Source organism: Caloenas nicobarica, chromosome 3, assembly GCF_036013445.1.
Source record: "Caloenas nicobarica isolate bCalNic1 chromosome 3, bCalNic1.hap1, whole genome shotgun sequence".
In the NCBI taxonomy this organism is placed as follows: Eukaryota; Metazoa; Chordata; class Aves; order Columbiformes; family Columbidae; genus Caloenas; species Caloenas nicobarica.
Genome location: NC_088247.1, coordinates 118,980,432 through 119,002,333, shown reverse-complemented (window position 1 = coordinate 119,002,333; position 21,902 = coordinate 118,980,432). Strand labels below are relative to the sequence as shown.

The following is a 21,902-nucleotide window of genomic DNA, read 5'->3' as shown; positions in this document are numbered from 1 at the left end:
GCGAAACACGAAGCCTCTGCTTACAGAAATAGCCTCCATCCTCTACTTGCTGGGCAGCTGTCAGCAAAATAAAATAAAAAGTGGGATCGGGTTCCCAGCCCACTAAAAGAAAATGAGCAGGATGTACATTTTAGCCACGGAATTATTAATTAATTTTTATTAACGCAATGAGGGCTCACTAGGAAATGTTTGTACTTTGCTGTTGCAATTAAATATTCTCACTCATGCAGCTCTCACTTTCAGAAATTAGTTTAGCACTTTATAGTCCAGTTTCTTTTTTTAATAAGAAAATACACACTGAATTTTTTCATTTTCCGCTGGCACAGAAAGGCAGGAGAAGGTCTCTTAATATTCACGCCCATCTTCCTTTCTAAACAATTACAAACACTTTTTTTTTTTCAGCGGCATATACAGTTTTCATAATGAAAAGTCCTCTGTCATTTTTGCTCCAGGACAAGCTCAATCTTGACGAATCAAGCAGGTATCTCTGCCCTTCCTCGCGCGAGCGGGTGCCTCGCTCTGCACTTAATGCTGCTGCTATTTCTGTCCCCGTGAGCTAGACCACCAGCTTCTTGATGAGCAGGTACCTGCGCAAGGGGTGTCTCTTGTCCCAAATCAATGGGAAAACACATCCAAGGAAGGACTCAGTCACAGCGTAAGGACTCCATCACCTAACCCTAACAAAGGACCAGCTTCTCACCCTTTTACTCCAGGTCTGTTCACTTCAGCCAGCTGCTTACGAAAAAAACCAAAAGGCAGCGGAATCCATCCCTCCGCCTCTGCGAAATGGGTCAAAGACACGAAGGATTATTACTAATTTGGACAGAAAGCACCTGAGACATAACGTAATTCTACTGCTAGATTTTATCGCTTTTTACTCACAATGAGCAAATAGCAGGGGAATCACCGAGCTGAGGCTTCTCACCCGCTCGCAAGGAAACCGGACCCAGCTCCTCCTCGCCGGAGCCACGCGGGTAATTAACCACCAGACCAGGTGAGCTTCACCTGCCTCACCTTTCCCAAAAAATCCAAAGAAATGCGGCTCAGGTTCCGGGATTTGGTTTTCACCTTTTCTTTAACTCTCAGATGGACGTATGCGATCGCTCGGTTTTGCCATCCCCAGCCACCGCTGATTTAGCTAACGCTCCGTTCCAGCAGGAAACATCTTAACTCTGAAGATCTGATGATTGCCCCAGCAATCAGTTGTTCAAATAGTTGGAAATTAAGACTATTGCACACAAAGTAAATTAAGTAATTTTCTACCCTCCCAGGGTCTCCCAAGTCTATCAGATTTCCCATGACTGGTGTGTCACGCTGCCTCATTACTGTAAAGAAAATACAGCTCCACGAGTCCTTTAAGCGAGCTTCCCTCAAAGACTCCGGGGAAAAAAAGACCTTTGCAAACACGGATCTCACTGCACACGAAGCGAAGAGCAGAAGACGATGGGCAGAGCATGTTTATCTGCTCATGTGCTCAACTCTCGTACCTCAGGCCGCGTAAACCTCTGCAAAACCCAAAAAAAAGGTGTAGGCAGTCGTGCTCTATGACACCAACTTTTGATGGCGATGGTTTTATTCGCAAGGATGCCAGCAGAACGGGGGGTGAAGGAAGATGCCCTCCAACGTTAAAAGACCGCAACCTGACCCTAAAGCAGGTACCGCTTCAGCATCCTTCATACAGCAGTCCTACCTCTTGGTCTCCTTCCTAAAACAAGCCAGTAAGGCAGTTTCTGGGCCACCTACCGCAACGCTATGGGATGCGGTGTTAGCTTTAGCCTCCGAAATGCGCCTCCAGCATAGGGAGGGTGCTGCGCCGCCCCCCGCAGCTCCCTGGATCCCTTCCACCCCGGCTGCAGCGCCACAGAGAGGTTTTGTTCCCGAGCCCAAACAAGCTGGAATCGTTCCCAAGCACTTGGAAACCTCGAGCCGAGCAATAAGCACCCGGCATTACGGTAATCACCTGGTGGTGGCCGCTGCAGCTTCGGTTTTGCTTTGAGACTTTCATTTAAACCCTCTGGTTTTGGGCTGGTTTTGCTTCGCAGCAGAAACTCTCCCTGGTTGGTCTTGGGCCAGAGGTGAGTTTTTGTAAGGAAAAAAAAAAAAAAAAATCAGTCACTTATCTTCAGCTAAATAGAGAGGGGATGTGAAAACCCCACTGATGAGCTTTTTGAGACAGTTAGTCACAAGTTACCAAATGAGGGGACCAACGTCTGTCCCACGTTTGGATGCAAATCGGGCACTCAAAGAACCGGAGCTCTTTAGATTGGTGGAGAAAGCAAGAGGAAAAGAAAGCAAACGCTATTAGCAGACTTAGATATTTTTGTACGTGCTTCAAAGCATGTTTGGTCCTCACTTTGCGCTGTGTTTCTTCAGCAGAATCTGGCCCATGAGGCCAGGCCCCACCACAGACGTCCATCAGGACGCATGAGGAACCCACCTTTCATTTGAAAGATGGAGGAGAAACCGGAACCTCTTGGGTTCTTCTAGCTTGAAGGCTGTCTAGAAAGTCTGATTTCCCAAACGCACCAGGCATGACGACCCCGAATGCCAGGTTCACTGGGGGCACCTTGGCTTGAAAACCTACGTTTCAACGTGACCTGTCCTTTGGCGTAGGGCTGGAAGCGAGCGTTGGCCCTTCGAGACCAGGGGCAAAGAAGAGGTGTAGTCTAAGTGATGAGGCAAAAACTGTTCAAGCTTGAGCAAGAGAAAAGCCCAACCCACCCAAACGGTGATGCCACTGCTCCACGTCTTTACTTATCAATTCCTATGGCTTGTGCAAGTGTGAACCATGGCATTCCCTTCTGCTCCTCCAAGGTCTGTACTCATGTCTCACCTCAATTGCAGCCTTTAGGGAAGCCAGACTCATGAAAAGCTCTTGCACAGGCATGAAAATCTCCTGCTTGGATCATGAAACTTCACCTAGAGTCCACGGCCAGAAAAATCCCCTCCTTTCATCTGTGCAGGTGTTTTGCATTAGCACAGGAGCACCACCGGCTCTATCTACGTGAGGATTTTTGTCTAGAGGAGATGCCCCAGTTGGCCCCACTTGCCATGTCTGGGGGTTCAGCGCAGCAAAAACTTCGTGTGCATTTTTATGAGGTGCTTTGCAAGGGAAACTAAGAGGAAAGCTTCATTTTGGAGCGTGCCAGACGCGCTCCGAGCCCCGCTGCAAGCGCAGGAGCCCAAAGCAGCGACGGGTCCTGCAGGCAGCATCCAACGAGTTTGGTGGGGACGTTTGGCTCAGGCCACCAGGGCACAGCGAGGCTGGGGCAGAGTTCCCAAGGACGGCATCTGGGAGCTAATCCCAGGTGTACAAAAGGCTGCAGGATGAAACCTGGGTCCAAGCAAAGCCTGAGTAGAAAAGCTACACGCCAGAGAAAGCAATGAATAAGAGCGGGTAGAACAGCACAACTGCTCCTCAGCCATCTGCTAAAGCCTTTAGTCCTTCAGAGAAGGTCTGCGGTGACCTGGACAGTTATTCCTGTTGTCCCCAGGTCTCAGCCATGCCTTGTCTGGGGATGAATATTTGGATCACCTGCTCAGCAAAGGTGTGATTTGCTTAAAAGACCCACGCCTTGGTTGCCCATCCCAACCTAGATAAGCACCAGCGAGAGGCTCCAAGTCCCCACACATGGGTATATGTACAAAATAGACTGAAACATCCCAGTGCTGAGCCCGATGCATTTTTCCTGGCTTGTTCGCAATACAAGAGCCTGAGAAATGCCAGGGGCCTGCTCGCCACCAGCTTATTTCCAAACGCTTCCCACTGCTGGGGTGTTTAGGTCTTGCAGATCCCCCCTCTCCCCCCTCCATCCCTCCCAGCGTGCAGACACCAAAAGGAGATCGCCCACCATGGTACAAGAATGTTGCACAAGTTGTGATTTTCCTCTGGTTACCCCTTATCTATCCCTGAGCCCCGATACAAATCAATCTGTGTATGACCTCCTGCTCTTTTTATTTTTTTTTTCTTTTGAAACCAGACTCACTCCGCTCTCCGGATCCTAAAGCGAGTTGCAAAGAGCCTTGCCGTGCTCCCGCTAGAAACACCGAGATTTTGATATTTTGCTTGGAAATGGGTGCGTGCAGAAGCCACCACCGGCACAAGCAAAACCAAACAGCGCCAGAGCCGTTTCCCTCGTCCTTTCCTAACCAAGCCTGCTATTCTTGGGCACTGTCAAATCAAGGAATTTTCCCTCTCCCTCTCCTGACAATACGTTATTCGAAAATGTTTACGCTGAGGATTAAATCCCCATCCGGGCTGGAGAGCGTGGTTCATTCACAGCTTCTGCTCTTCAGCGGCTCTTCCTCCGAGCTGCCTTTCCAAGGCTGGTTTGCAGCTCCGGCCACGGGATGGGGACCCACAGACATTTGTGACGACAGCCAGGATGGTCCCCAAACCCCAAGCAACTGCAAGCACGGGCACTTCGGTACTCATGGCAAAGTACCCCATTTCTCCCTCAAAACCACTCCATTTCCCCGCCAGCAGGCTCAAATAACATTTTAAATGGCAAGATTTATACGCAGACACTTATGAATGTATTCCATTATAGCCTTCGCAAAACTACATTTCAACCTAAACATTCAATTAATGTAATTAAATTGCTACCTGGTGGTATTATCTAATTTAACTTCGGATCTGTGCTATTGAAAAGCATGTGTCTTTTAGTACTCCGACTGGCAAGACATGTGATAAACAGGCCTATAAACATGTTGGCTCAACCGAGCTGTTTAAAAATAAATTAGCAAACTATAAAAATAAACAGTAACATACATATGTACTCAATTATGAACTAACTCTAATTTTTGTTCTAAAATACTGTCTTTGACCTTAGTCATAAACAAGCACTATTAAAAAAACATAATACCTCAACAGACAGAAGGGCAGGGATTAAACGCTCATCCGGCGCGGCAGAATGTAAAATAAGGGATGAAAAGACAGAAGAAAAGGAAGAAAACGAGGAAGAAAAAAGCAGCGACCTACACCCACCACAAGTGTTTGTGCTGATTAAAGCTCCTTAAATTCGAGCCGAAAAAGTTAAAACCTCGTGAAGTGCATACAGTTAAAAACATTGTAAGGTCTAAGGGGAGGAAAATACCATTTTAGCTTGTGGGGTGGCTTTGGGAAGGAGGGCAGTGAGAGTCCCACAGGGCTGGTGCAAAACTCTGCTACCGTCTTGCAAGAATTCAGTCATCCAAAAACATGTGGCAGAAAGGTGGGAACCATCCCTGTGACGGCCACACCAGCGAGGAGGGGGAAAAACAAACAAATAGGGTTTTTTTAAGACTGTAGAGCAGCGTCCAGGCCGTGTTTTTGCCATTAATCCATAAGAAAAGAACAAAGCACCATGCTACGACTGCCAGCACTGTTGTATTTTCGCTGGAAAGGATGAAGAGTTGAGGCACAAAAGGCACATTTTGCACCCAGAGAGATTTTCAAGGCTTTCCTGGGGGCACCGATGTCCCTCCCCACAGCCAGACCCAGAGCCGCACACAAACACGCGAGCAAAACCTCACGAGAAACCCCAAATCACCAAGAAAAATAGATGAGCAACCACCAAACACTTCTTCATCACAGAGAACCATCCTAAACCACAACTGATAGTGGGCTGTCACCCTCAAGAAACCTTGTATAAATAAAAAATAGGAGGCAACCTGTGTTCATTGACACAGGAACCGGGCAGAGAGAGGTGGAAGGACGGACGGCTTCTCCTCGCCAGTGGTGAGACACGTAGATGTGGCCGCACAGTCGATAACGAGGCAGGGTCTGACATCTCCACCGACAAGAAGGGCTGCCCGTTGCTGAGACACAAATAAAAACATCCACCAGGCATGTTTTTCAAGGGATACAAAGGGAAGGGTCCACAGGAGCCAGCAACGAATGCGTCTTTTTTTTTTCCTGAGGACCTCCATGTCAAGTGGGATGCAGGAGAGCTCCGGGAGATGGGGGAACCCCCACGGGGATTTTTGTTTTAATTTATCACACAAATACCTACCATTCCCTGAAGCAACTGCTGGATGCTGCCACTCGGGAGCAACCACTCCTGATCGGGCAACCAGCAAAGCATCAGTGCAACCGGGAGCGGAGCTCAGTGTTGTGCTTGTCCCGTGGATTTGGCAGCAGGAACATCATGGATCTGGACTGACCAGCACCTCCCTGGATGTCAGAACCAGGTTTTGCTCCAGTTTTCCCAGAGTCAGTCACCTCGCACACGCTGTAACAGCAAAGTAAGAGGTTCTTACAGGTTCTGTCCAGACTATCTGCTCCTTTTCTCTGGCAAACAGCTGGTACTTGAAACTCCGACCAATCCCAAGGCCACCTCCCCGCCCAGAGCTTACCCTGACCAAGAAGACGTCTTCCCTGACAAGTGATGACAATAAAAAATTGCAATTAAAGCGCTGTGCCAGTTCGAAAATGAATGCCATTTTCTGCCCATCCTCCCTGCTCTGATACCAATAAAGCACTTAAAAAGACACTATTCATGCAGACATAAAGTGCTAATGGCTACCTGTTAACATGTTTCATCATGCTAATATTTTAAACCTGATTCTGACAGTTCCCCTTTTGTTATTTTAAGCTAAGGGAAGCTAATCTGGGTTGGACCTGAAGGCTGCAAGAATTACAATCTACATAAACTGCACAGTTAATGACACCATTTCCTTCCACTCTGCACCATTTCACATGAACAGGCTTCTTGCAGCCAAGCTCTGCCACAGCCTGTAAGAGGTTGGAAGGGCAAGAGCACAGAAGTAGCCTGGGAAGACAGTCAGATATTATTGAAAAGTGTCGTGAATTCTTGCCCGAGTCCCGTGTGTTTGAGGGCTGACGGGAGGGGAGAGAGAAATGTGAATGACAAAATCCAATGTACTCAAAAAGTCACTTTTAATGGCTTAAGGAGAAAAATTCAGTGGCCATTCCCATCTTATTTCAGGGTTGAGTCTTCAGGGCTAGAACACTCGCTGGTACAAAGTGGCCAGGCCGGTCCCATCTGATTTACACCCCAAGGGTTGCCCTAGATGTGACTATGGATCATTCACCACCTCTCCTGGATGCAGAAAGAACAAAACTCCACACTCAAAAATGGGTTGGGCACATCTCTGCGCTGCCTTACAGGAGCACACATTGAAAATACTCCTACTGACATCCACCAAGTTACACCAAGGTTAAAACCTGCTCATGTGGAAGAAGAGCCTGGTCCTCTGTGACCACCGACAGCATCGGTCAGAGCCGCGATCTGATTTTCCATGGTCTAGGAGAAGAGAAGCTTTTTGGTCTCCAGAGCTGCCACAGCTCTGCAGAGGGACTCAGCAGCTTTGAGCATACACACAGGGACGTTCCCTTTCCCCAGCTTCGCAATTGCTTATTATAACAAATTAAGAGCACTAACAAGTCTTACTGGAGCCCATTGCACAGAGGTTAAGAAACACGACTTAGCTGATGCAATCGTCCATGTAATGCAACCTCCCAAGTCCCAGGTCAGACAAAATATCTGCAAGTAACCAAAATGGCTAGTTTTATATTTTCTATGCAAAAGACTGCTCTACAGTGCAAGGAGGTGATGGAGGCCTTTATTTGCTGGGCTGAAATTTGGGAACGCCTCACCTGTAGACCCTGGGTGCAGCGGTGCCACATGCCGTGGTGGCAAGTGGCCGATGGCATCAGATGGCAAATGCAAAGTAGGTGACAAAGGCTCTTCCAGCACAGGTAGAGAGGTGGGGGAAGGCAGGCCGGTGTCTGACGGGTTTTCCCTCCCATGAGATGACTCCTGCCCAGCGCGCTGCAGTCCTCCGTCCTCTGCAAAGCTCCAGCACCACCGTGCTTGGGCTGCAAAGGGGTTTTTGCCTCTTTGCTGATGGCTGCGGGCTCCTCCAGCTCCAAGGAGGGTGCTCCAATTCAGCTAAACATCGGGAAAATAAACCCTTATGTTTCTAAAGATTGCTGCCACGTTGACTCAAGCCCAGCTACTGTTATGACCGTCCGGATCATGTCAACGATGTCACCTGGAGGTTCAACCTCTCGTGGGAAGTGGCGGGCGCTCCCAGGACACTGACCGTGACGGGCGAGCATGGGTCCCCGGGGGGGTCATTAGCTGGAGGGTGTTTACTTGCAGCGAGTCCCCGCGTTGAGCCTCGAGCGTCCTCGCTGCGCCCATTGGGCGAGAGGGATGGGAGGTTTCCACCGTAAACGGGGTTGGGAGGCGTGAAAGGCAGGAGAGCAGATAGCATTTTCGAGGGAGTACGAGATAAGAGGAGGTGGAGTTTCCCGATAAAGAGGATTTCCCTGCTCAAATATCAAAGGATTCGCACTAAGAAAAGGGGGGAGAAGGGGAATTACATCAGTCTGAGGCACACTTTCTCTTTTAAACTCTGACCTTCTATTGTCTGTCTTCTTGACTGGGATTTAAAGGCCCTTTGTTGCGCTGTGTTACATGGTGTGATCTAGAAAGCCGTCGCAGACAAGGCACCATGGGCTTTCGGCTGAGCCGATGCTTGGGCTCCCTCCTTGCCTACACTGGACTTTCAGAAGGTGTTGAGCCAGCTCAGATAAGTCAGCGCTTGCCATCAACACCCTTTCGAAGCCGAGCCGTGGCGTGCCCTCCCGGCACCCCGCTGTGACGCCTCTTCCAGCGCGGCCAACATGGGCTGGTGGAGCCGCGCTTGGCGCCGGTGGAGGTCCTGGCGGGGCGGTGGAGGTCCCGGCGGGGCGGTGGGCTGCTCCATCGCGCCAGCTCTCACCTTTCCCCAGGTCCTCTGCAGGCTCTCTCGACAGCGTCTTTACCATCCCAAACACAAACGGATGGGTGAAGAGCAGGTGGCGGAAGCGTAACAGATGCCTAAAATGGTTTAGAGTGATCTACGAGCATCTTTTGGTTATAATGCTCCATTAATGTGACATTTATGTGGGGTAATATAATATCGCTCACTCAGGAGCACCTACAGCAGCCAGTTCAGTTTCCTCCTGTACGATGGATGATGCGGGGAACAGGAGGCCGGGTTTTGGCACAGCCAGGGACCCTACGGATGGTGGGGACGTGCCAGGTACCACGGCCACTATCCCAGAGGGTGTGGATGGCAGGGGATGTTAGGCAGGGAGAGGAGGATGGAGCAACACCTCAGGGGGCAGAACTAGAGAGCGATGATTGGGAAAAACATGGCTCAAACCTATGGAGCTGAACAGCCCCTCTCCGCAGAACAGGGAACACGATACTCGGGGAAGGTTTGATCCGGTCCCAAAGGCGCAGCCTTGCTGTCATCCCCAAGCAGTCTGCAGCGCAGTTAGAGCATCCGCCTGATTTTATAGCAGCCAGTGTTACACTCTGCAGCTAAATGCACCTTTAATGTCACACAGGCCTAATAAGGGCTCCTGTTTTGTTACCCTGATTTATACACATCGCTGCAATGGGCTGGAGAAGGGACAGCGTCGCAACCACAAGCTTTCGTTATTCCCCACAAATGACTTGTTTGCCGCTTCTGAACTGTCTAATTTATTTTGCCCCTACGTTTTGGTCATCCATCTAGTCTCTTCCTAATGGCGCTCCGAACACTGACACTTTGGGAAATGTCTAAAATGCTGTAACCCTTACACGGCCCCACCGAGGTGAAAGGACCAAGGGCAACCGCTGAATCTTTCCAGAACTAGAGAGGGATCATTCATCTCCTCCTCCCTCCTCCCCACCCGCCGCTGCACCACGGGTTCTGTTCTCATCTCAATGTTTTTGAGTAAAACACAAAAGGAGGTGAGATGCAGCCACCTCAGCATCTCTGGATGTCGAAGGCTGCAGCCTGTCCTCTCTGGGTGTTTGCTCCCACAGCTCTGCCCATAAGAGAAAGCACCTAAGAAATCAAGAGGCTGGTTGAATTCTGGCTGAGGCAACGTCATCCAAAAGGGGGAAAAATTAAATGGGCACGCTCTGGATCTTGAGCAAATGGAGAAGGAACGCCATCAGAATTTGGAGCCTTGTACAAAACCCAAGTCAACAGAAAGGGTTCTGTGGATTTTGGCACCGTGTTTCACCATTTAAGTGCACACTGGTTGGAAAGTGAACAACCGAAGGCATTTCACTTTGCACGCCTAGCAAACGCAGCTGACGGCTTTCAGCATTTAGGAATTCTGCAAAAGGTATTGCAGGGTGTAATCACTCGCCTTTCACGAGACGCCTATAAATCCAGAAGAGGCACCTAGTGACACCAGGGAAAAGCCAAGAACATGGAAAGCATCACCCAAGGACAGGCAAAACAAACACCCAACAAACTCCTACCAACAGATTAAATTCGTGTCACCATATTTTACCCGCATTTTGCACTACTCGGGTACCTCGAAATACGTGCACGCAACCAGAGCCACGACACTAGACCTTTAAAGACGTGAGAGCTGCAGATTAAAAACATGTTGGAACGTTTACCGTGTCCAGTGCCAAAAATGTGTCTCTAACCTGTAGGAAGAAATGGGTGTGGAGCCGCTCGTAGAAAGATCATTGCACTCACATGGCAGGGTACAAGGTCCCCCTCTTTGTTTTTCCCTTGCGAGAAAAACAGCAACTAAAAGATGACCCAGGAGCTGTTTCCCCTCCCCAATTTTTTAGAAAAGTGCATGAAGCTGGATGGGAAAACGAGGTGGGAATCAGAGAAAACACTGCGTGATTTGTGAAGACTAAAGCCGCTTTGCCGTGGACCGATCTGAACGGCAGATCTCGGTGCTCACTGCTGCTTTTTGGAGACTTCGGTCACCTCCTGTGCGGCACCGAATGGCTGCGAGTAGATACCGAAAACACACACAAAGCCTCAAAGTGTTTCATTGGGCTTGAAGCTCAATTTACAGCTCCCTAGACTCGAGGGTGTGTTTGAGCAGCCCTTTGTTGCAGGGTTTTGTCAAGGTATGTTCTGACTTGTCCCCTGCGTGGCTGCGCAGTAATTCTTGATACTGATAGTCAATTACTTTGTTCGCCTCACTCAAACACCTTTTTTTTTTTTTTCTTTTTCCCCTTCTCAGCGTGGCTAATCCAGGAAAGACAACACACAGCTAAACCGCAGCTTCCAAAGGCATTAACTCCCAGCCCTGCCGGGCACCTTCCCCTTGGCCAACACAGGTAGGAAAACAACCCAGGGAGTACTGAGCCCTCCTTATTTCTCCCAAAATACAAGTGGGTCCAGGTTCCCCAAGTTCCTTCCCGTCGGGATAAGCGCTTTCCCAGGTAATCTCATTACAGCCATTGTTCTCCGAAGGTTCATAAAAGACTTACCGGGATGAGTAAAGGCTCCACAATCTGACCCCAACGCAGAAATAACTGCTTAGGGCCAAATTTTCATACTCTCATTGCGCTGAATGGCATGTTCCTCTGCTAGCAGAGCAGCGTTAGCGCCAAAATAAACGCGAATGCTTGCAAACAAGGTGTTGGCCCCACTTCTGGCCCCAAGTTTTTACGTTACGCTCATCCTGATAGCTCTGAAAATTAGCAGATGCTGCCAGTTCCTCACAAATACATTACTGAAACAACAGCAAAGGCAAATTATACAAAGAATGAAATTCAAGGAGATGCTTTTCTCTTCAATTTCAATATGTAGAATAATTACAGATTTTTGTTAATTTAAGGGAACACTTCACTTTTTCCTCCCGTCAGACACGAGGTGTGAATTATGCAAACGAGATTCAAATTTGACTGGGTTATTTACATACTGCAGCCCCAATGACTAATGTAAATTTGAGAGTTATGGAATCAAAAAAACCACAAAATACCGCGGGCGAGGGGGACTTTCAATGCCAATACCACACATTTCAAAGCAATGCTACCACTGGTCAGTCGGGATGATTAAAATACATTATCCACTTGTTGCAAAACTCCTATGGGCAAAAAGTATAGGTGAGGTGAACCTATAGATGTGCCCAGAAATCCATACAAAACCTCAGACCTGTGCAGCGCAATCGGTCTTGCCACAACACTAAAGGGGAGCAGATAACTATTTTTCAGGAGGCTGTCAAACCGTTGCGCAGTCATTAATAATGTAAATCTAACTCCCTTCGTAGGACATCCATATCATAATTAGCACAGGACATAAACCAGATTTTCCATTTGGCTTCCAAAGAGAAAATTCAGAGGGAAAAACTGCATGGAAATGAAATACAAGATGTTTAGATTTTGCTTCCATGACCGCAAGTTTTCTGAATTTCTCTTCTTTTTTTGCCAGCCAAAGCTGCACCTGAATTCACCCGATCACACTTTCCAGCAAATATATTACCTGCCCCCCAAAAATTCTCATTTTTCAGATGAAGACACTACCATGTGCTGAAATTAGGAGACCGAATTCTACCCCTGCGACTGAACAAACACCATGCTAAGCTGAATTATTTGTGACTCTCCCAAAGTCCCCCAGGGAATGAGGGAAAAGCACCAGGACCAAAACTTGGCCAGACTCACCGCATGTCCCTGTGGGATGTCCAAGGGGGTCTTCAACCTGCCAGGGGCTACAAGGGGCAACCAGCTTGCACAGTGTCTGTATCACAGCTCCATCCCTTCTCCCACCATCGTCCCATCTCATACGGAAAGGTGGCAAAAGGAACGGATTGCACCAACAGACCCATCAATAAGTAAATATTTATTGTGGGTTTTGCTTGACGGCATTTGGACGCATACTAAAGATAAGCACTGGTTTGGTGTGTGCAATTTCCAGTTGGTCGTGTCTAAACGCTCTCCATCTCAACGTGCTTTGGCTGGTAGGGACACGGCCGGGCACTGAGTGGGGGACACGGGTGCCCACTTTCCAATCCAAGGAACGTGCTCCCAAAATAGTCACCCACATGTTGAGACCATCCAAGCCTGGGTGGAAGGGAAGAGCAGCTCGGGCTCCCCGTCCTCACCGGTGCCAGATTACATTTCCACGGCAGCTGCTCCTTTTGTCTACACCCAGCAAAGCCAAACCAACCTAAAATTTAATTTAATCTGCTGTTAAACCCAAGTGTCAGGCACTTAGATGGCAGCTAAAAGCACCACTCTCAGATAACTGAGTGACACCAGCTAATAATAGCCAAGGCATTAGGAGACCGGGAGCGGACATTTTGTGTAACCAAAGAGGAACCGGTGCCTGGGAACAGCCCGGGGTGGCCGGTCCCAGCCCCGCCACCGGCAGCCACCGCACGCTGAGCCCACCCGGCCTCTGATGTGATTAGCTGCACTAATACCACCGGTGACCTCTCTTTCAAGCTCGGAGGCAACAATAGTCCTGGGTTTTGTTAGCGGGGGAGAACAAAATGCCACCTTTTACAGCTCTGCAATCATAGCTGGCTTCCCTTTTCACCCCCCAGGGGCTCGGCACCAGGGCTTGCTCACCGGGGAGGCTGGTTAACCCTTGCCAGGCAGCCCGGCCGCAGCGGGGAGGGACGGCCGGCAGGGTCCCCAGGCTCTTCTTATCCCACATCTCTTCATTTCCATGGAAAACACCACGTAAGCCCTTTCTGGTGGAGGATGCACACGTGCACGAGGGCTCTTCTCTGCCAGATGTTGCCATAGGCAGTAAGTACCTGGTGGCTACTTCGAGCCCTTCCAGTGCATCGCCAGGCCACCCAAATCCATGCTGAGCTCTCGCACTTCACTCTGTCTTTGGCAATGGCCTTAATGAACAAAACAGACCCATTGACAAGGAACTGGTTTAACTTAGGTGACCTTCCTTTGTCCAAACTTATGAAGAGCACTTTAGAAGAACAAGAGGCCAGGGAGAGAAGGCTCCAGGGAGATCTTATTGTGGCCTTGCAGTACTTAAAAGGGGCTTGGAAGAAAGATGGGGACAGATTTTTTAGCAGGGCCTGTTACAATAGGACAAGGGGTGATGGTTTTAAACTGAAGTAGGGGAGATTCAGGGTAGACATGAAGAAGAAATTTTTCACACCGAGGGTGGTAAAACACTGGCCCAGGTTGCCCAGAGCGGTGGTGGATGCCCCATTCCTGGAGACATCCCAGGCCAGGCTGGACGGGGCTCTGAGCAACCTGAGCTGGTGCAGATGTCCCTGCTCATGGCAGGGCTGGCACTGCATGAGCTTTGAAGGTCTCTTCCAACCTAAACTACTCTGCGATTCTACACTCTCTAGAGCGGCGCTGCCGGAGCTGAGCAACCTCCTGGTAGAAATGGCCAAGCCCTGTCTCACAGCAGGGATGCTCTTGGCAGCGATGCTCTCGGCACGTGGCGCTGGTGCGAGCGTGCATTTGGGCTCCCATGCAAGACTCTTCCCAAAAGAAGTGCTGGTTGCTCAGAGGTCCATCCCTTGCTCAGGACCTGGGAAAGATCAGCCCTCATCTGCCTTGGAATTCCCGAGGGAACAGGGCACCTCGTCCAGCCCTGCGCCCCTCCGTCTCTCCATCCTCCCAACCAAGGGCTCCAAGGAGCTCGGGGAGCTTTCTCCCGCAGCCTGCAAGGGTCTTGCATGCACAGCTGACTGCACGTGTCAGTTATGCTCCAAATGGGTTTTCACAGGTCAAGGTTCTGCAGGCAGCAAGAGCAAACGCTATTTTTAGATGGGATAAGGTCACGGTGCTTTTAGAGACAGTGAGGTCTACAATAAAACCTATTGATCAGTCTCTGGAACTAGCACTCCGGAGAGACGCCTAGATTGAAACAAAAATTGCCTGGCCGTTTTCCCTATAGACTCGGTGGGTAAAAAGCTTGTTGGACTCCGTCTCTTTCAGGAGATAAAATAAGTGTAGAACTTGTGTACAGACCACAGTTGTTCATTTAAGCAAACGCACAGGGGGGGGAAAGGAAAGTGGGATCCACTGGAGAGACCAGCAAGAATCTCCAAGCTTATTTCTGCTGCAGCAGCGACAAGCCAGCCGCCCGGAGGGCGAAGGCCACCCTTGCCATGCCCGTGACTCCCACCTCCGCGGAACACTTGCCCCATCAAGGAGTGAAGGCACTAGGGCAACCTTGATTTTTAAGAGAATTAACATTTTACTTGCATCCTGGAGGGTAGGGAAGGCCCCTGAAGGCATTCATCACTGGGGTCCCCGGCAGCACAGGTGCACACACCTGTTTGGCTGTTTGTGTTTTGGCAATGAACATCACCCAGCCGACACGTGGAGGACCAAATATGGAGAATAAACCAATATTTCAGCCCAGCAAATTATTTAACTGGATGGTTCACGCACTTCCAAGGTTGTCACAAAAAATTCCAAGTGTTTATCTGGGTCACGTAACAGATTAAACCAAAACCACCAAAGTGGTGACTATTGCAGCTTCACCTTCAGCCACAGACCTAAAGCTTTACATCCTCTACAGGCACATAAATACCTCTCCATCACAAGAAGCTCTTTATGGTTATCAGAGACTTGCGACCACAGGGACAAGTGTGAAACTGTGGAGCATCTTCATTCGTCATCTGCCCCACTCCCGCAGCCTCACTCACAAACAAACCGTGCCACGGTAAATATAATCCATACATCACACCCCGACACCAGTGGCCCCATCAGCAAGCAGAGCCTGTCCCAGCCGGAGCACCTACCACACATCAGCAGCACAATGACCAACGCATTTGTCGGATATAATACTAACAGTAATAATAGGTAAAGACTACTGAGCTATGGGCGATGGGATACGCAGCTTACTTTCTGCTCAGGACAATAATTACACGAGCAAAGAGACGACTCAGCTGCTCAGGTAACAGCAGATTGTGCAGGAATTACAGCACCGGCGGCACCTGCATTGTGATTGTGGCTTGCTCACTGCTCAACGAGGCTGTTTAGTTTAAGTTTCTGCATAATAGATATGACAAGATGCAAAATCTCAAACAGGATCTCCTCTGCGCGGCGACCGCGCTACAGAGGAATCACAATACAAACCATGTTTTGAAACAGTACAGTAACTGCGATGCAATTTGAAAAAAAGAAAAAAAAAAAAAAAAGACAAGCTGATCTTTCAAAAAATGCTATTGCCTTCAGAAAAGCCAAGATAATTATTCTCTCATTTAAAAAATCAGGCTTGGGTTCGGTTTGGTTTCTTTACATAAAGGTCTTTACATTCCTACCAGTACTTTTTACACTTTTATGATTTACCTCCTAGTGCTCTGTGACTCTAGGGCAAAGTTTGAGATAAAATTATTATAATAAGGACAAAGTTACTTGGGAATTGAGGACACTGCTACAGCTCCTCATCTTCTTAACTGATGAAATGAATGGAGCTCTAGTGGAATATATGTTTGAGAAAGCTCAAGGCTCATTTTTGTTTATAATTACTGAGAGAAGCATCCTTTCCAGAAAGTCTTCTCTATCACCCGGAAAGCAGAGGCAAATACGGGTATAAATACAGAGTGCAATGAAGCCTGTGGCGATGCTCACATTAGCTCCTGTGCACTCAGATTTTTACCCCGTATATGTCTCTGGGTGCACACACACACACACCTCCCCGCATCCGGGCTCCAGTCGACGCCTGCTGCGTTCTGCAAGTTCTTCCCCAGACTCCAGTGGCTGGTAGATGAGGCTCTCTCTTAATCTGAACATAAATAACCATAACGGGCTGGTCCCGAGCTCCTTTACACCACTGTGCCTACACGGTGACTCTCCTGGCTGCAGGGGAGCTACTCGGGATTTACACCCGGGGTAACTCGGAGCAGGATCTGCCCCAGCAGATGCTTTTCCATGTCTGCCTCTGCCCTTGGGTTTTGCACAAGCCGGGAGGAGACCACAAGCATCCTCCACCACTGCTCGACAGAGGCTTTTGTAACCTGCTCGGCTGCTGTTGGGCACGGAACTGAAAAGTTGAAGAGCGTGGCGTGGCAGAGAGCCGTTCCCGGGTTTGTTTCGCTGCGAGGCACATCTGGGTTAGTGAGGCTTCCAGTATGAGGAGGCTTCAGGACCAGCATCTCCACGAGATGGGGGCCGGGGACACGACACCGCGGTCCTCCGAGCCACCTTTGTCCCTCACACGAGGAGGGTACAAGGCGCTGAAGGACCCAGAGCTCTTTCTACAACAAGGAGGAGGAGGGAAATGAACCCCCAAACTTTTTATTTTCGTCTTTTCCATTTATTTTTAAATTAGCATTCAGTGTCTGACGCCACGACATGGATAGCTAAAAATGTGTGCCCGGATATGTCATCCATGAACAAAGTGGCTCGTGTTTGTTCTTTATTATTTAGGAAATGCACATTAATTACTGCAGATTTTCTCCTATACATCTACTGTATCTCAGACAGAATTGCTGAGAAGGGTCTGCAGAATAAAAATGTATGGGGTAATTAAATGGATATTTATAATTAGAACTTAATAATTTGCATCAGGGACAAATGAGCTCTGATTTCAATCTGTAGTGCATTTAGATTAGCCTGAAGATAGTGTAATTTGATGTTTTATAGTCCTCCTCTCAGATTATGAAACAATACAGGGCCTTTAAAGCAGCCGTGTTTGTGTCAGGAGTGTGTTAAGAAGAAGCCGCAATGAAAATGTTTGACAACGTGAAAGCAGCCATAAATTACATGACAACTGTGTAAAAGTCGTGATGAAACAAATAAAGGGCTGACCTATAACGCATCTGATTCAGCACCCGCACCCGGACCGCTCCGCGCTCATCCCGGCGCGGTGAGCGCATCCTTGCGCACGCGGCTACTTAGCACCGAGAAAAACTGTAAATTATTGCTAGTCAACAACATTGATTTTTTTTTTTTTTTTAGTCGACGTTTCAATCAGTTTGAAGTAGAAACACTACACTGCTCTCCCAGCAGCCTCTTAGCCAGCCGGCTGCTCGGCCGTCGCCTCCTCGGTGGCAGCTCCGTTACAGCCCCATTGTTCCCGCTGTACAATATTTATCGCGAGCTCTCCAGACACAGGTACTTGACCCAAAGGTCGCCACCTTGTCTCTTGGACGTACAACCTACCTTCGCCACTGACACTGTTTACCCAAATGTGGGGATCCCCCCGCGAAGCCTGTGACCCTGCCAAAGACGTACGGGGCGAATTTCCCCGCGGGACGAGGCTGTGCGGCCGCAGCCACGCGTGTGGCCCCCAGACCATCTGCATCTCTGCAGATCTCAAATACAAAGCGAGAGATGAAGCGGCGCGGACCCCTCGCAGAGAGAATGGTTTTGGCAAAGAGTGCGTTGGTTTGAAGACGCAACTATGTCTTTACTTCTCAACGTGGTGGGGACAGCACCGGGCTCTGGTCCCCGCTGTGCCGCAGCCTGAGCTGGGCGAGACACCCAAGCTGTGCCATAGAACAACAGTTGCCTATCTCGCCCCGGTACGGTACGGCGAGGGTGTATTCATTAACATCTCTGAGGCACTCAGGTCCTCACGTAATGGATGTCATAGAGGTAAACACAGCGATCAGCAGATAAGAGGGAGTCCTGCGCAGGCATTACACAGAGGAGCCGCACACGTGCGTAGGCAAACGCCTGGGAAAAAAATAAAATACAGGGGTGCCGAGTTGCTGGGAAGTTCACAATCAAACCAGTCAGGGTTTGACACGCAACGTGGAGAGCGAGGGAAGAACCAGTTTCAGGAGGGAGATTCCCAGACCCAGCACCCTGGTACCCAACCCCGTGGAGCTGTATCCCAGAGCCACTTCCCAGCCTTGGCGCTTTCCAACGTGCCACACATCAGCAGCTGTGAGGCGAAAATAAGGGGAAGGAGGGGAAACGAGGCTGGGATTTTCGAACCTCCTCAAAAACGAGGACTCGCAGGATGCCCCACACGTAGCGAGGTGGCCAGGGGAAGGTTTCACCAGCAAAGGGCATCCCTGCGCTCACCCCCTTTCTAACAGGGATGGCCACATGAAACAGAGCCCCAGGTGTCAAGCAAACCTAATTCCCAGCCAGGTGTGATGCTGGGAGCCCAAAGGGACACGGGACAGGCAGGTGACCCACTCCTACCTACCCTCTGCAGGAGGGGAGAGTCTGTGTTTTCCCAGCTATGCCCTTTCAGCGCATTTTGAAATCCACCCAGTGTCAGCGGGACGGAAAACGAGGCGCTGAGAATCTTCCTTTGAGGAGTTTCTTGTTTGACCAGAGTACACGTTATTCAAATCAGCTACAGTGAAATGCAGTTAAGCTGCTGTTTGTTCCAGCATGATGAGACTGGCCTGTTAAAAAGCAAAAAATGTCAGGATGTTACAGGCTCAGCCTCCTGCCAAGACTGCCGAGTAGCTGAACAACTGTCAGAAACAGACAGCATAATTGGAGACAAAAAAAACCCCACACCAAAACCAAAACAACGCTGAATTCAGACTGCGTTGCTGAGTCGCAGGCGCTCTGGGGCCACCTCTGTCCCCAGCCAGGTGCCACCTCTGTCCCCAGCCAGGTGCCCTTGGGAAGCTCCCAGGCACCATCCACCGCAGCCCCATTTACTACATCCCCACCAAATCCGCCTCTTGCAAAGCAAGTGACTTCAAGAAAAAGCACTGGTAACCCAGTAAAGATCTCCAATTTGTCTTTATTCTCGCCACCCCAGAGTTACAAGAAAACACCTTGATGGTCTGGCACAATTTTGTGACGGACGTGTAAAGGCTGGAATCGCAGCCACCTTCACACCCGGTGCAGGTCCACGCTAGGGGGGAAATTTGATTTTTTTTGCTCGTAAAGTTATTTCAATGGGTGGGCGCCACCGTGTAAAGGTGCCACCGTTCGCCTGTGCTCGGTCTGTCCCTGGATCTGCCCTCCCCAGCCAGGCAGGGATTGCCCTACAGGTGCTTTTTACCCCTGAATTTAACTCCTGCTATTTCTGAAATCTCCCAGACACATGCACACCCTGCCTGCTCTCATACACTCGCAGGGTTTAATTTGCCTCTCAGAACACCAAACCCCCTATTTTTTTTTTTTTTTTTTTTTTTGTCTTGGGCCTTCAGGTTACTGGCACGGTGACAACTCTTTTTTCCCAACAGCGAGCCAGGAAAGATGATAGAACCTGCGTGCGTGGCCAAGGGACTGGTCTCAACTGGTTCAGAGGGGAAAAAAATGGAGATGTGTCTTTCCCCCCCGCTCCCTTCTTGCCTTTAGCCAAAAGACCTGAGAGCATTTGATGTATAGTCAGCAGGTATTAAAAAAAAAAAAAAAAAAAAGGAAAATTATTGAAAAGGCTGGCCGGCTCCGGGGCTGTGACACTCTCTCATCAAACTCTGGACTTGAGCCAAGTTCATCTGTTAATGGAGCCACAGCCAGGGCCTCCCCCCACCACCAACCCCCCCTCCCCGCTCCCTCCTCTACCTCTTCCTCCCTCCTCAAAAACTAGACATCGATTATGTCTGTGCTTTTCCCTTTCTATTCAAGATAAACAAAGTGCTTCAAGTTCAGGGCACACCCTGGGACCCTTGACAAAGCAATCTATCATCCTGTCTGCTAAACCAGTCTGGCCACACCACCGCCGCGGAGACTAATGCTTCCAGTGTACAATTTTCCCTTTGTGCTGCTGCCCTATTACTGGTAACCTCTTTTCTTCCCTACCTTCCCAGGAGCAGATGTGCTTGACCACTTTGCCTAAGCCCCTCCTGGCAAAGGCATTTCTCGCTGAAAGCAACCTCAAGAATTAAAAATAAAGAAAAAGGAGCCGAGCCCCCGCTTGCCCCCTCCTCTCCCCATCCCTACGTCCACCAAAGAAATCCAGCACGGAGCTTGATTTTTCCTTATCCACTGAAGACTTCTTTTTAAGGAGTGAGTTCAGGTTTAAATCACATCCACTAATTCATTCTGACTTGCAATTAAATGCAAATACACTTTTATAGCCAGCATGGAGTGTATTAATTTTAACAGCAAATGACAAAATAAGAATACAGTCCCTCCAATACCAATAATGAATCGCGCTATAAATCACGTTAGTGGTCACATTCATTAAAAGCTTGTAAAGCGCTTTGAGATCCGCGGGTGCAAACGTGCCACCAACCTACGCGGCAGCATCGGCTCGCCCGACCTCGCTGTTGTCACCCGAGTGTCCCAGACCCCGGTCGGGGGACACCCCGATGGCACAGGGGACACCCCACCGAGTGCTGGGGACCCAAATCCACTCCCCGTCCCTCCCATCAGTGCCCTGGGGATGCTGGTTCTTCCCAGGCGAGGGGTGATGGTGGGATTCACAGCCCACTACTGAGGTTGGGGCTCACCGTGGGGCCAAACCATCCAGGCAACGTGGTTTAGGTCAGGGGAAGGGCCAGGCTGGGTGCTCTGAAAAAACAGGGCTGTTACAGAAATTAATAGGAAAGCAGAAATCACCATTTAAGGTGCCGTTCAGAACAGCTAGCACGGCCTTTTCCTACTGCTCCCGGCTGCAGACAGATCTTACCCTTCCCCAGGTCTCCTCAGCTCCATTTACTCGCCAGCACCAAGATCCTCCACACCGTTCATTAGCCAACATGGGGGAAAGTGAGGTTTTTCTGGCTCCTTTGTTTTGTTAGGACAGCTGTGTGCCATTCCCACCCCCTCCCACCCATCCTCTCCTGAAGAAATAATTAAATCCAATTAGGACCAGAAAGTAATTTACATTTTGGTTCTGCGAAAGATGGGGAGGTGGAAGGCGGGGGGAGAGGAAAGGAAAAAAAAAAAATCCCGTAAAACATGTTGCAATGAAATTTCATTCCTTTGCTACTTATTTGCCAGCTTTTGCATTTGCAGATATCTCAGGCTGCACTTTCCCTCTTTAAAGGTCTCGTTGGTTTTACATTTCGGCGCACGGACTGACAGGGAGAGGAGGAAAGTGGAAAAGGGAAAACTTGTTCCCGTTCTCTGTTCCATGAAAGAGACAGTTCTGCTGGGGTGGCCGGTCCTGGTCCTGCTCCTGGTCCTGCTCCTCCTCCCCTCGCCGTGCCGGGGGCTCCTCCGCCGCGGTTTACTGATTTACAGAACCTTGGTATGTGAATGGCAAAAATTCCTTGGCATAAGTATATGTTTGCTGATCACATTTCAGATCATGTGTTGTTCATTATTATGACTTGCTCAGAAACAGTTTGC

The 21,902-nt window shown here is 49.4% G+C and overlaps 1 protein-coding gene across 5 annotated transcripts in view; it reads right to left on the bottom strand.

The window, feature by feature from the left end:
* Positions 1–21,902, bottom strand: part of BCL11A (BCL11 transcription factor A) — a 67,787-nt gene that overhangs the window by 27,547 nt on the left and 18,338 nt on the right. For 3 of the 5 annotated variants that reach the window (XM_065630913.1, XM_065630909.1, XM_065630911.1), the window contains exons 3-6: positions 16,435–16,442; positions 11,098–11,117; positions 7,738–7,760; positions 971–999 (exon numbers count right to left, since the gene is read on the bottom strand). The exons of the other annotated variants lie outside the window; for them this stretch is intronic. In XM_065630913.1, coding sequence (XP_065486985.1) covers positions 971–999; positions 7,738–7,760; positions 11,098–11,117; positions 16,435–16,442 — 80 coding nt within the window. The remainder of the gene's footprint in view (positions 1–970; positions 1,000–7,737; positions 7,761–11,097; positions 11,118–16,434; positions 16,443–21,902) is intronic. 5 annotated transcript variants of the gene reach the window in all.